Source organism: Callionymus lyra, chromosome 3, assembly GCF_982586985.1.
Source record: "Callionymus lyra chromosome 3, fCalLyr1.hap1.1, whole genome shotgun sequence".
NCBI lineage: Eukaryota > Metazoa > Chordata > Actinopteri > Syngnathiformes > Callionymidae > Callionymus > Callionymus lyra.
The window spans coordinates 9908152-9923523 of NC_141820.1; the positions used below are offsets into that span (position 1 = coordinate 9908152).

Below are 15372 nucleotides of genomic sequence, written 5' to 3' on the forward strand. Positions count from 1 at the left end.
TATAAATCAAGTAAAATAAACATTTGCAAATAATTCAATTTAAAATAAACTAGTTCACGCGTGTTATCATGTAATCTGATATATTAATGCAATGAAACGTGGCATCATTTTCAAACACAGAGCGCCACATAGTGGCCATTATAAATGAAGACACTGTTTCATGAAGCCTCAGCGACACAACACAATGTTTTCGAAGAATCATCGCCGTCGTCGCCTCTTGAAATGAAAACAGAAACCAAAAGAGTAATTTGTGTTCTATTTTTATTGAAATAATATTTTAGGAATTTTCAAGCGGTAGAAGTGGAAATTTTGGCGACTACACAAAAATTTAAAACAAGGCACTTGAGGAAAAAAAACATGGTCCGTTAATAACTGGTGGAATGAATTTTTTTAACATTTCTATTGAAGAACGACTTCATCTTAGTGACACGTGTTCCCATGGCAACAACACAAGCATTTATATTTTAAATATATGGAGTTAATGACATGATTAATTCATATATATATATTATAAGCATTAACACTTTGAAGAGCTAGAATGTTTGGATACATACAAATTAAATGTGCTTCACTTCCCTCCGTCGTATCTTTGATACCACGAGCAGAAGCAGCCGCTGCCCCTAGTGGCCACGGAAGGTATATTCAGGAGAGAAGGAGCCGTGAGTCACGATTCGAGCGTGAGGAGGAAGAAATGAAGAGAAAGGAACGAGTGACTCGGATTGTCTGGGCTTCAATGGTTTCAGGGGGAGAAGAAAGTGAAGGAAAGGAGGGATTAAAAAAAAAAGAGGAATGGTTTTCAATCAGACCACTCTTCGTCGTCGAACTCCGACGAGTCGTCCTCGCTGTCGCTGCACTCCACGGCGATGCGGCGCGACAAGATGGCCGCCACGTCGTTGCCGGTGTGATCGCGCTTCTCCTGCTCGCGCTGAGCCTCCACCTTACGCAGGTTGAAGCCTGGGAACGAAAGAAGTTGAGGTGTAAGAAAATATTACTACTTTAACATTGATAGATGCATCATATCGATATTCAACAACTCTGTATCAATTACTTTATTTTATATGCATTTCAATAAGGTTTGTTTTAAATCATTTTATTCACAGCCTTTGTTCCTTTTTGTGTTGCAGTTACACTTCTGGCCACTAGATGGCTGCATTCTTTACGTCCTCTGCAGCTAAAGGAACGATTAAATCCAGCGAGATCCCACGACGACCGAGGACGAGAGGATACAGTCGACTCCAGCAGCTTTTAAAGCAGCTTTAGGGAAAAATGGTATAGAGACAGTGGCTGAGGACGAGAGGATACAGTTCGACTCCAGCAGCTTTTAAAGCAGCTTTAGGGAAAAATGGTATAGGAGACAGTGGCTGAGGACGAGAGGATACAGTTCGACTCCAGCAGCTTTTAAAGCAGCTTTAGGGAAAAATGGTATAGGAGACAGTGGCTGAGGACGAGAGGATACAGTTCGACTCCAGCAGCTTTTAAAGCAGCTTTAGGGAAAAATGGTATAGGAGACAGTGGCTGAGGACGAGAGGATACAGTCGACTCCAGCAGCTTTTAAAGCAGCTTTAGGGAAAAATGGTATAGGAGACAGTGGCTGAGGACGAGAGGATACAGTCGACTCCAGCAGCTTTTAAAGCAGCTTTAGGGAAAAATGGTATAGGAGACAGTGGCTGAGGACGAGAGGATACAGTCGACTCCAGCAGCTTTTAGAGCAGCTTTAGGGAAAAATGGTAGAGACAGTGGCTGAGGACGAGAGGATACAGTCGACTCCAGCAGCTTTTAAAGCAGCTTTAGGGAAAAATGGTATAGAGACAGGTGCTGAGGACGAGAGGATACAGTCGACTCCAGCAGCTTTTAAAGCAGCTTTAGGGAAAAATGGTATAGGAGACAGTGGCTGAGGACGAGAGGATACAGTCGACTCCAGCAGCTTTTAAAGCAGCTTTAGGGAAAAATGGTATAGAGACAGTGGCTGAGGACGAGAGGATACAGTCGACTCCAGCAGCTTTTAAAGCATCTCACCGTCTGCGACTTTATATAGTACAAGTTAGCGGGTTACGAAAATATCGATACACTTATATATTGCTAATTTTTTCATATCGATATTCAACACCACTGTATCGATGTTTTTGGGGCTTTCAAATACTTTTTTTATGGTTTATATTTCAATAAAGTAAAAATCGAGTAATTACAATTAACATTCAAATAGTAATGGCGTTTGTTCCTTTTTGTGTTGCCATTAAGCTAAACGGCAGCTAGATGGCAGCAGTGATTACGCCCTCCGCAGCTAAAGGACCAATTAAATCCCATGAGATTCCCGCGATGACTGGGGACGAGAGGATACAGTGACTCCAGCAGCTTTTAAAGCTGATGTTTGGACATATTTTGGTTTGAAAACAAATGAAAGCAGTTACGACTTCGTCAAGAGTCATGTGGGGAAACGAAGCCTCACCTTGTCTGATGGCCTGCAGCAGGTCACTGCGAGCGTCGCCTTCAGGCTCCGGCTCCGGAGCGGGTTTAGGGGCGGAGCTGGTCGGCATGGACCCGCCCGGGGGCGGAGGCGGGGCGGAACCCTCGAAGGCGGGAGGGGGCGGTCCCGGGGGCGGAGGCGGTGGAGGAGGAGGAGGCGGACCCCCGCCCGAGGCCGGCATCGGCGGCGGAGGAGGAGCGACGCCGGACATGGGAGGAGGTGGAGGAGCAGGAGGAGAAGGATAGGAGGAGGACAGCGGAGGAGGGGAGGGCGGAGCATCGTAGCCGGTCGGCGGCGGCGGGACCCCGAACATGGAGGGCGGTGGAGGCGGAGGCGGTGCTGGGGGGGGAGACAGGTTGGGACGGGAGCTGGGGGGTGGGGAGGTCATGGGGGGAGCCGGAGGAGGGTGGCTCGGACTCAGGACGCTGACCCGCTTCTGGTTCTGCTGCGACCCATACTCGTAGCTGGGAAGAGAAGAAGTCATGAAGTCACTTATGATAAAAACTTCAGACTCGACTCACCATGAATAGAATAGAACATGTGCGTCAAAAACAACAGTTACCATGGAAACCACGTTTTTAACACACAAGCTAATGTGAGTTATGCGTTTTCGGTTATTTTCTACAAGAAAACATTTATATAGAATGATTATAAAATTACTTTATACAATTCAACACGACCAAACGTTTAAAATGCATTTTTGCTTTTCTATATTATGTGTCAACAATCTTTTTAAAAGTTATGTTTCTAATTTATTTGAACATATAAAAGGATTTTTATCTTGCGAGTTATTTAAGAGTGAATTATTTTTTTTTTACTAATGACAGATATTTTGGTTTACAGTCGACTATAACATTTTACTGACAACAAATATTACAAGATATTCCTTTTTAAATCAGTGATATAGAAATATAAAGCCAACTTAAAATGATTGAATTAGATTCACAGCACGTTTAAACATTGTACTTTTGATGATTTGTAGCAAGTATCAACTGTATTTAATTTATAAATATGGTTTAAATCTTGAACTGTTGAGTCTCATTGGCTCCTATTGAGATTCACAATTATTGTTCATTTAAGGTAAGGTAAAACTTTTTTACCCTTTTTTAAAATTGTATTCTATTCAAATCATATCATTTTTACCACAGTTATTTTAAGACTTATAATTCAATAAAGTGTGTAAGTATTATGTGATTTTTATTAATTTACAATTAACATGATAGTATTCATAGTTTTTGTTACTTTAGGTGTTGCAATTTAACTTCTGGCCACCAGGTGGCAGCAGGCATTACGTCCTCCGAAGCAAAAGGAACAATGAAATCCTGCAAGACTCCATAAATGACGACTGAGGACGAGAGGATACAGTGACTCCAGCAGCTTTTAAAGCGGCTGTTTGGACATATTTTGGTTTGAAAACAAATAAATCAGTTACAACTTCGTCAACAGTCATGTGGTCTGTAAATACTACAACACCAGAGTCAAGTACTGGACAATACTACATGTATATTCTTGTTACTACAGTATCTAGATATATTGATTATGCTCCTGTATCGTGATACGTTTCGTATTATCAGATTCTTGGCCAACGGCGGCAGAATAAATAAACAGAATTAAATCTTAGAATCTTGAGAGACATATGAACATATGAACTTCTCGTTACAAACATAAACACTTTTTTTTGTCAACAACGATTTGAATATGTGGTGATCTGACCTACAAAAGTAAAGTGCATCAGCGGCACATCATGATGGGAGCGACTCTTCGTGATAAACATCCCTTCGTTCCTCAAATGACCGGAAACAAGATGGAGCCTGATAAGTGACACTGAACTTCTCTTCCACCCTTTCCTGCAGCTTATGATGACTTAAGTCTTTTATCTGAAGACGCATCTCAAAGACCCTCTTTTAAATTTACCAAACAGTCTTCGACAGCAAGTATCGGTCCGACTGAGATACTCGTTCATTGAAAATTATTTGTACTGTGATTGTATGTTTAATGGTTGACATACATGATTATAATTCCTTATTTAATCTTCAACCCTGTAATCTTCAAATGTCATCATGTCAACAAGAACATTAATCTGACATTAACAATTTGATTCATCAAAGAGATAGTTTGGAACATGCTTCTATAGAAACCTGCTTCATAAATACAAGTGTGAAAACTCTCGGCAACACACAGTGCCACACGTCGTGTGTGTGCGTGTGTGTGTGTGTGTGTGATCAGTGTGTTGTCGAGTGGGCTGGAACGTGTCGACTTACGACATGTTGGGGGGTGGCGGAGGCAGGAAGTCGTCGGGGCCAGGAGGCGGGGGAGGAGAGCCCGGGTCGTAGGCGTAGGAGCCGGTGCTCATCTCCAAGCCGTCGGACATGAAGCCTTCTCCGGAGCCGATGCTGCCGTTGAGGCCCTCGGTGGAATTCCTGAACACAAATTTTACTTCTTGAAATATTCTCTTATAACTATCAACAATTGTTTATTGTTGTTGAAATATTTATCATCATTTAATCCTTTTTATGCTGCTTATTTTATTTTTTAGAATCCCTTATTAGTCCCGTGAGGGGAAATTCGATAGTGCTTTCGACAGCCATTCACACATACTGATGGGAGTAGGCTGCACACCTGCGCCAAGTCTACCATCAGGAGCAATTTTTTTTACTATTAATTTTATTAGTTATTTTTGTTCTTATCGGCCATTTTATTTTAATTATTATTAATTTACTATCATTATTCTTTGCATTATAATGCATGATCATTTAATTATTCATAATCATTTTTAATTTGTTATTCTTATCATTTGTGTACTTTATGTCATGTATATTCTCAATATTAAATGTTTAATATGTTTTGAAAACTGCTGTGACAACTCATGCTTCCCCATGTATATCATTTTATCTCAGTAACAAAGGAAGTATATCCCAGATATATAATTTAGGGGTACACGGACTTCCAACATCAATGTCAGAGCAGTCAGTCACCGTCTAAGATGCAAAAACCTATTGATTTCTGTGCTCAGACCCCACGTGCCGACGAACTACCTGCCGTGACGAAGACTGACATGATCGCTCTGACGCGAATGCCATTAGAAATAAAACCTCTAAGGAAAAAATACAGCTGACCAGAACCATCGTCGTCAAGTTCGGGCCGTCGGATTTTATTTATTCTGAAAGCTTTCGTCGTCTTTTTGCGTCGAGTCGGTTCTTTACGCTGCCGTCTCCATCGATGAATCGATGCTAAGCTAACATGCAGCGTCTATATTTCTCCATTTCTTCATATTGACAAGATTCAACTTCAACTGCGCCTCCTATAGGCAGGTTAACTGCAAAATGACTAAAGATAAGAATCGCTCGAAAAAGACGCAAAGATCAAAGAGTGTGAAAAGTAGCTGCTAATATTTCGGAAATGACACTAGTCAAGTGTTTTTTTTCCCTCCTGGGTGATACACATACGTACAAGTTACTAAGATATAAACACTTGTATTGATTTCTATTTGAAAGAAATATCTATAGTCTTATAAAAAAACTCAATTTGTATTTGTTGCAATTAACTTTGTATAAATCCTTCAATAGACGACTATAGAAAATATAAGAGTCTTGACCAAATGGGTCAATGACCGGTGGTGCCAAACCACTAGGCTAGTGACCAGGTGCATGATTTCTTTATTCATTATTATGATGAGGATTGATGTGATACCGGGCAACGCAGAGCGAGACAAAAAAAAACAATTTAATTAATTTTGTATTGATTACAACTGCCTAAACAGTGTTAAAAAGTAAGGATTTTTCTCCAAAGTCATATTAGTATGTGACTCTCTTTCTCCACTTTAATTCTTCTTTGAGTGAACTTGATGTGTAAACACAAACTCTTTAAGAACCATCTTTTTAGATATATTTTATCAACTTTGTTTGTTTTTCTGCAGGTTGTGTCTTTATATTTGTTGTCGTCTGTAGCCTGAAAATAATGCCAACATTTATTTCGAGGACCGTGGTTTATAATGCTTTCATCGTCTACTTCATGTTTCGCATCGTGGGTCTGAGAGAAACACAATTCCATCTATGCTGTATGTCTTGATACATGTGTATTTGACAAATAAAAGAGCTTGAAAATGTATTGTACTTACATCAAATCACTCTTCGGAACGACAAACTCTTCTCCCATCTTGCGACGTTCCCATTCCTCCTTCCTGGTCTTGATCTTACGAGGATTCAGAGGTCGCTGGTTCAGGTCTTTTTTCTCTTTCTGTTCAGACATATCGGAAACAAAGCGATCCACACGTGAAATCGCTTCAAAAACACTATAACCTCATTAACTTCAAATAAATCCACACAATATAAATCAAATAATGAGTGATTGACACAATTGTTATGGATCTCCAAAGATGGACATGTTCTAAAAATTAAATATGTTAAGAGAATTTAAATTTAAAAATAATAATAAAAGATAGTGTGGGTAGATCACGGTACATTTTTAAAATAGACATCCTTCTCGTCATTTTGATTGACACAAAGGACAGCCAATTAGATGACACCAACCACAGACTCTCACCAAAATGTGTTTTCTGTCCAGTGATGAGACTCGCATGTCATCAGTTCACTCAATTCAAATTATTCTTGTAAAACCTGGCATTCTTTGTCAGTTTCCACGTCTGTATTCAATCCTTTTCATTAAAGAACATATAAAACTTTATCGACAATTCACGGTCCCGGAAAAACATTTTTAGTTAATAAAGAAAAACAAACCAAATGGCTGCTTTCTTTGTCATAAAGGCCATCAAATAAGACAGACATGTTTGATTCAGCCAGACTGGACTTGATGAAGTTTTGTTAGATGCGGAAACATATGTGATCAGAACCGGGACTAGATAAACTCTCGATACCATAAAAGATAAAATGACTAAGAAATGACAGAACAAAAAAAATGGTATAACATGAGAATATGAATGTTACCCTGTGCTTTCGTCTCTCCTTCATGATATCCTTAGTGTCCTGCAGCATCTTCTCCTTCCACAGGTCGAAGAAGTAAGAAGGATCCGTGTAGAACTTCAGGGCCTCCCTTCCATCCTCCCTGCACGGACACATTTGAAACAATTACAACAAATTGTTTTGTTATTCTCTAAAATATTTATCTTGTGAACAACAATATTCTCGCACTACATTAGACATGATCAGGGGTCACAGAGGTCAATTCTTGTGGAGACTGGGCTGCAAGCTCAGGGTCTTTCAGCCATTTTTCTGAACAACTTCAATTATTGATTTATAGTTAGTTTAGTTAATTTTTTTATGGATTTCTGTGTGGTTTCACTGTGTTGGTACATTTCTAACTAATTTTATGTTTTATTTTTAACTTTATAAATCTGTTCCATCTTCACTGTATAATCAAAGGCATTTAACTCACATTTAAACACTATGTTAAACACTAATTAAAGTAACATTTTGTTATTTTGTGTTTTTTAAATCCTATATTTAAATAATTAATAGTTGTTTTAATTGAATCATTGAATTTAAACGTTTGAATATTTTTAAATTAATACAAAATTACTTTAGAATTTGATATTGTAACAATATTTCAAAGGTAAATTAAATATGCGTTTGTTCATAGCCTTTACATTTAGTATTGCCTGGTGACACCATTATACCAGCATTTTTAAATTATTATTTTATTATTACTTATTTAATTTAAAAAGCAATAAATAAAAAAAACTATTGAATATTGAACTTTATGGGATGATCTTTATTTCACAACAATCTGACGTTGCCGCAGGTTGGAAAGAAATAGATTTTTTGAACCCTAATATATCAAATAAACTATTTTTAAAATATTTATTTTTATTTCAATCATGTTTTAAATGTAACTATTTAAAAAAGTAAAGTTTTCAATATAGAAATTATTGAATTATTTTTTTTTTTAAACCAATGCTTAAAAAAACTTCAACATTTAAATGTTAAATTAAATAATTCAGTATTGGGACAAAATACTTCCATATAAATCATCTTTTCCTTTGAAACACACGAGTAAAGAAGGACGCATGACTCACATGTCTGCAGTCCTTCCATACATGTGTCGTGTTCAGAACACGTGGCCGTCTCTAACACGGAACGCTCGTGCGGCGGGGGCGGAATCATACATTTATAGACGCATACGTTCGAGGGTCTCACCGGTACTGGCTGAGGTAGTTCAGCGGCGGAGGCGGATCGCACACGATGTAGGTGTCCTGGACCGGCATCGGCAACGAGGGCCGCGTGAACAGCTGCTGATCCTGAGTCAGGCTGCTGCGGAACGCTTTACGCGTGTTGATGGCCTGCAGAGAGACTGAGACGGGAGACGACTCTCAGCTTCATCAAGTCAGTGTGGGCAGAACCTTTATTTACGAGATCCTTGAGCCTCTTTCACGCCTCAAATCTCATTTCATGAACATTGTTTTCATCTTTCCTGTAGGTGTTTGTGTTTATCTGTTTGTATATGTATACGATTCTAAAGACATAAACCTTTAAATTAAACAGTGACTATTTAGCTTTTACACTCATTTAAATCAGCAAGTTGAAATAAAAAAATGTAACTCCACATTGCATCTCAGTAACGGTGACCTCCACAGCTCTCATAAGGCTTTGCCGCCCAGCCCACTAATCACAGCTGTCATTCTAGTGTAGAGTATTCTAGTGAACAATCCAGCATCACTTAATATAACAATATGTAGAAAGGCATTATGGGAATTCATGTTTGTTGTTGTCACCTTGTGACCCTGGTCTAGAAAAGCACTCTATAAATACTAATAACTTACTTAATTACCATAAGTAAGTCATTTTTTTACGTATTTTATAAGTATGTTGTATGTGGTAATTAATGCACCTTTCTAATTGAAGATATCTTTTGTTTCTTGGCCATATTTTGTGTAGGACATTTGTTTCTTTATTATTAAATCCCTAATAAGTATCTTCAATTAAAAAATAATAAAAAGCTTCAATAAAGAAAAGTATTTGCAAATGAAAATTGAAAGTAAAAATTATTTGTTTTAAAGTTGCTTCAATAAAATTTAAAAGAAGCATTTTAACATTTTTGAAAAAACGATTTTTTTCGACAAATATATATTTTGACAAATTATGGTAACTTAATTATTTTATCCCAAAATCAATCAAAAATCATTTTTAATTTAGATTTTTTTTGCGTGAAAAAATTGAGTTGAAGTCGTTCTTTCTTTTATTTTGAATTAAGAAAGAATAGTTTTGAAGTTGTTCTTTTTTTAATGAAGTGAAAATAAAAAGTGAAAGTATTTTTTAATTAAAAATACTTTTTGGATTTGAAAATATGTATTTTTAAAACGATAATCTTTTTAAAAGAAAACATTTAATTTTATTGCAAAATACATAAAGAATTTAAAGAAACTATTGTGTCTGCCATCACTAATTCTAGCAGTGTGTAGAAAGGCATCATGGGAGTTCTCTTTATTTTGGCCACCATAAGTAAGGTCACCCATTTGTAACACAGTTTACATCTTCCTACAATATATTGAAACATGTAGTACTGTGAAGCCACGAAACAGGGTGGAAGTTTATTTTAACTGGTGACCAGCATAGAAAGGTATTTATTGTGTATCACAGGTCGAGCATGTTCTGATCTCAGAAAGGTTCTGGTTGTTCTCATTATAACGTAAAACAAAGATGAAGTTCTCACCCTCCTCTTCTTTGGGGTCCAGCTGAGTGACCTTCAGCTGGAGACGGTCCACTCGGTCTCCTAGTGTGGTCACTCTGTCTGCAAACTCTCCAGCCTGAACGAACAGCTCCCTGAACACGTCCTCCGCATACTTGCCTGCAGACACAGAAGATTCAGTCACTCCGCGAGTACAGACGAGTACTTGAAATACATCGACAGTTGACTTTTAATTCAAGTGTGACCCTTTACAACCGCTTATGGTTTCTTTCCTTCTGCTCAAAACTTTCTCTTGTGGTTGTATACATTTTCTTTAATTCCTATGCAGCCACGCCTACTTCTGCAAGAGCATTACACTGTCACGATACAGGGACAACCATATTATATATTGTGATACTGTAGTAACAACGATACATTTGTAGTATTGTAGTAAGTATTTGACGCTTTCATTTGTTTTCAAACCAAAATATGTCCAAACATCAGCTTTTAAAGGCTGCTGGATTCAACTGTATCCTCTCGTCCTCAGTCCTCACTGGGATCTCACAGGATTTAATAGTCAGCTGATGACTGCTGCCATTTAGCAGCTGGAAAAAAATATATCATGTTATATATATATATATATATTGCTGTATTGACATTTTGACATGACAAATTCGTAACTTCTTTAATTTGTTTTTTTTCTTTCATATGTCCAAACATCAGCTTTAAAAGTCACTGTATCCTCTTGTCCTCAGTAATCGCTGTGGAGGAGAGAATGACTGCTGCCATCTAGTGGCTAGATGTTTATTTAACACAAAAGTAAACAGACGCCTTGAATATTTGCATGTTAATTGTAAGTTAAAAAAAATAAAATAGGAATAAGCAAAATATTTAGTTTTGGAAAAACTTTATTTAAATTATAACCATAAAGGAACTTTTTTTAAAAGACAAAAAAATATTTTATAGAAAAAATAAAAAATATTGTAATGCTTTTGACTACTGTATCTTGAATCAGAATTTAAAGACCACACAACTTGATAAAATGGGAGCTGCTAAAAGTTGCTTGAGTCGACTGTATCCTCTCGTCCTCAGTCATAGCCCGGATCTCATCGTTCCTTAAGCTATGGACGCAATGACTGACGCCATCTAGCGGCCAGAGGTTTTATTGCAAGACAGAAATAAACAAACACCAAGACTGATGCATGCCTATGGTACATTTTGGGGAAAAAAACTTCAAATTATTTATTTTAAAGAAACGAAAATATAAACTATAAAATAACTATTAATAAAAATAAAATGTTTACAAAAAATAAAACAAAAAGATGGATACAATGCCGACGAATCAGATACATCGCAATATTTCTTTTTCATGATACTGTACATAGATATTTTCTCAACTACTTTTACTACTTCTTACTCAATTGTTTTTATCATTCATTTCAACCTTAGATTTTAAAAAGATTCAGATTAAAACCTAAAAAGTATAAAAACTTCTCAGTATAGTTTTTCCCTAATACAGTAAATTTGTCGTTTCTTTGTGAGACAAACATGGTGAAGGATGGACGTAGAGACAGAAGGATCTTGTTTACTTTCCCAGACTCCAAACAGTGAACATCTGAACTTCAAGGTCAAGATAAGATAAGAACTCACTGAGGCTGCCGAGCTGGCGGATGATGTTGGCCAAACTGATGTTGGTCACACACTCCAGCTCGCTGCGGATCTTGTTGGGGAGGGTCTGGCGGCACACATGCCGGGGCTCTATGTTCCGGGTCACCAGAGGCATGGTGGGTGTGGTCGGCGCCGGGGACCTGACCCTGGAAAAGAGGGGAAGTTGTTCATGGAAAACACAAGGTTTTGAGGAGAACGCCAAACTTTCAACAAGTTAAAAATGATTTTGATAGTAAGGTAAGGTAAAACTTTATTGATCCCTCAGGAGGTCTCCTTAGTTTAAGAACAACTGAACTTAATTTATTTTTCAGTTCTGATTTATACTTTAAGTATTCATAGCATTATTAGACTACATAATTTGACACAAAGTCCATTAATAGATGTACTAGATGGCTAATGAAGAATTAAAATCTGTTTTCGTCACTGTGTTTTGTTTTGGTTAAGTTAGTGACTTCAAAATGACTCTGAGGCCCAGATTTGCTATTTTATTTGATATTTTCAAAATAAAATAATGTTCATATGGTGACCTGTAAATACGCCAGTGTTTAAGACAAGATAAGGAACAGATGGAAGTGAATACAGAGACTATTTATAAGAGTAAAACGAAAGTATCACAGTCGTACTTTCAGTCGTAGACAGTTTGGTAAATACACATTTTGTTAGACTTAAACTGTCAAAACCCTGCTACGATCATTCATGTGGTTTAATGATTCAGGTTCAATCCATCAGAAGAGATATTTTACACATACACACTATGTAATAAAAACACAACTAAACCAAAATTAACCACCGGATGGTTAACTAAGGGCTGGTGTTCATTAGGGAACAGAAAAGGGGAAACGAATACTTTTCTATTTACTGACGAAGCAAACGTTGGATTTTTAAATAATTATCAAAGCTTTCCTTTGAACCAGTTTCTCAGTTTTATGTTGACATTTTACAGCATCAAAATCAAGTTATACTTTTAGGATGATCACATCCCTTAAGCAAAGAGAAGTGTACTTGAAGTTCATTTAATCAAGTATACGTTAGTACAAATATAAGCATAGTATAAAGGTATTTGTACTATGAAGGCCTAAAAGTATACTAATAAGATAAGTCTACTGACTAAATTATAACATTTTGAGTTTACAGAAGTACACGTTCAAGTATACTCCCAACTATACTACAGGTGCACTTGAATAAACTTATTCTTGATAAGAGATGTTTTAAAAGTAAACTACTTCAATTTTAGTATAACACAATTATACACATAGTATACTTGAATATACTTACTTTCGCTAAGTAAATTTTAGGTATACCACTTCAATTGTAGTGCAAAATAAGTTTACCCATGGTACACTTGAATATACTTGTTTTTGCAAAGGTGTGTCAAAAGTAAACTTCAAGTATACTACTTATTTTATAGTATAACGCAAGTATATTCATAGTACACTTGAATATACTTATTTTTGCTAAGGTGTGTCAAAAGTAAACTTCAAGTATACTACTTCATTTATAGTATAAAACAAGTATACTCATAGTACACTTGAATACACTTATTTTTGCAAAGGTGTGTCAAAGGTAAACTTCAAGTATACTACTTCATTTATAGTATAACACAAGTATACTCATAGTACACTTGAATATACTTATTTTTGCTAAGGTGTGTCACAAGTAAACTTCACGTATACTACTTCATTTACAGTATGAAACAAGTATACTCGTAGTACACTTGATTATACTTATTTTGCTGAGGCGTGGCAAAAGTAAACTTCACGTATACTACCTTATATATAGTATAAAACAAGTATACTTCAATATGCTTCTTTTTTGCTAAAGGATTGTGAAAAGTAAACTTCAAGTACACTTTTAGTACTTTTTGCCAAGATTAAGAGATGAGTATTTTTAGAGACGCAAAAGCAGAAGTAAAACTTAAGTCTGAGCTTTATACGCAAAACAATCTTGAATTGTGTTCACATCAGAATCAATAAAGTTTGTACGGAGTTAAACGAGGACAAAAGTGGGATCTTAAGGAATCCTGGTGATCTAACGTGGACGTGCTTTGATCCGTTGACACACATGACGCTCGTTTCCTTCGACTGGACATCGAAACCTCTCACTAGCGACGTTTAGGTTTGACTTAAACTGGATTTACTTAAGTTAAAAATGAACAATAACAATATTTAACAGCAAAAAGGCGGAAATATCCCTGAAAATAACTGCAAATGTTCGGCCTCGTCATAGCAGGAAGTAACTTCGGAACTCGAAAGATCCGCCAAAATGATCCATTTTCACGGTGAATCTTCACAAAACCACAGAACTATGTGACGCTTCACTCACCCGAGATGTTTTTAAAGTTCTCGCTCCTCTTAGAAGCGTCTGGTTGTCGTTTTTTTCTACTAGAAGTTTTCCGCCTGAAAAATGTGCACCAGTTAAGTAAAGACGGCTCAGACCAACAACAAAGTCCCGGGATTCTAAACTTGCCATTGGTCGAGCCGAGCGACTGCTTCGCGCTGATTGGTCGACGCGCCTGTCGCTCAGCCTTTAGTGACCAGGGAATGAGGAAACGGTAACGTAAACAGCGTAACTACACCCTGATGTGGCCGTAGTTTGCGTAACCTGGGGTGGAGTCCCGGTTGAATTCCTACGTGCTCTTGAGCAAGTTGTGGCACATCCGAGGAACGACAGCTACTGATGTTGACAGAGGATTCTCTCATGTGCTGCAGAGCACTTACCGGTCATTTAAATGGCTCTGTAAGTGCAGGAGGGTTTGCTGTTAATGGAGGCTTTATTCCAGAACTGCGTAAAGATTTTCTGCGCAAATGTTCATTGATTTCAATTTATTTCCATAGCAAACAATTCCCGGAATTCATAATTAAATAATAACAGTTTTTTTTATTATGATCTCCTTATACTTATTGAAGTTTTGCAGTGATGAGTTTTTTGTGATGTTTAGTTGTACAGTTTACTGTTGCTTTATTAAATAATCTTTTATATATTTTTATTATTTTATTAACAACATGTTTAAATTTAGATTTTACGTAATTTATTGGATGGATAAATAATGCTATATGGCAAGTATTTTATTTTAGATAGTTAAATATATTAAATATGCTTTTTTTTCCCCCGTTAAAATCTTTAAATAAAATAATTTAATAGTATATCATCAAATTACGACAAAAGCTAATTTTATAATGTATTTTACTTTTTTCTAATGTTCCCCCATCATGTTAGATTCTCTATTTGTCACTTCCTTGTTAACTGAAGGATCATTGTTGAAATAGAATAGCAGAATTCTGCTGCACAATTCATTGTTTTAAACATATACCAATAATTACAGAATATGAAAAAATATAAAAGAATAAATATACCTGTATCTGTGTCTCTGTCAGAAGAGACAACAATGGTTGGAACTGTTTAATTGTTCAGTATTTTATTTTTATTTGACAAATAAAATAATATGAATGTCTTATTTGGACACAGTTGCACTTATAGCTAGACTCGCATGTTGTTGCTACAAAATGTGCTTAAATAAAAAAAAAAGTTGATTCAATTGTAAGACTTTTTTTTTAATAAACTTTTGCTTCAATTTAAAAAATGTGCTTTAAAAAAAAAGTTGCTCTAAATAATTGTTCTAG

The 15372-nt window shown here is 36.6% G+C and overlaps 1 protein-coding gene across 1 annotated transcript; it reads right to left on the reverse strand.

Annotated features, from left to right (window-relative positions):
• Window positions 1–244: 244 nt before the first annotated feature.
• Window positions 245–14191, reverse strand: wasf2 (WASP family member 2). Its single transcript, XM_087786392.1, has 9 exons — window positions 14075–14191; window positions 11735–11898; window positions 10130–10264; window positions 8617–8770; window positions 7408–7525; window positions 6582–6700; window positions 4726–4884; window positions 2447–2928; window positions 245–954 (listed from the first exon to the last, which is right to left on the reverse strand). Exons 2-9 carry the CDS (start codon window positions 11865–11867, stop codon window positions 797–799), a joined length of 1458 nt encoding a protein of 485 aa, XP_087642518.1. The 5' UTR covers window positions 11868–11898; window positions 14075–14191; the 3' UTR covers window positions 245–796.
• Window positions 14192–15372: the final 1181 nt, after the last annotated feature.

Bases quoted from the DNA above. Each gene is read 5' to 3' on its own strand.
- wasf2 (XM_087786392.1), bottom strand. From the start codon at position 11,867: ATGCCTCTGGTGACCCGGAACATAGAGCCCCGGCATGTGTGCCGCCAG. The intron at 10,265-11,734 runs GTGAGTTCTTAT...CTGTGTCTGCAG, and splicing joins CCGCCAGCTCGGCAGCCTCA to GCAAGTATGCGGAGGACGTG. The intron at 955-2,446 runs GTGAGGCTTCGT...TTTCGTTCCCAG, and splicing joins GCTGCAGGCCATCAGACAAG to GCTTCAACCTGCGTAAGGTG.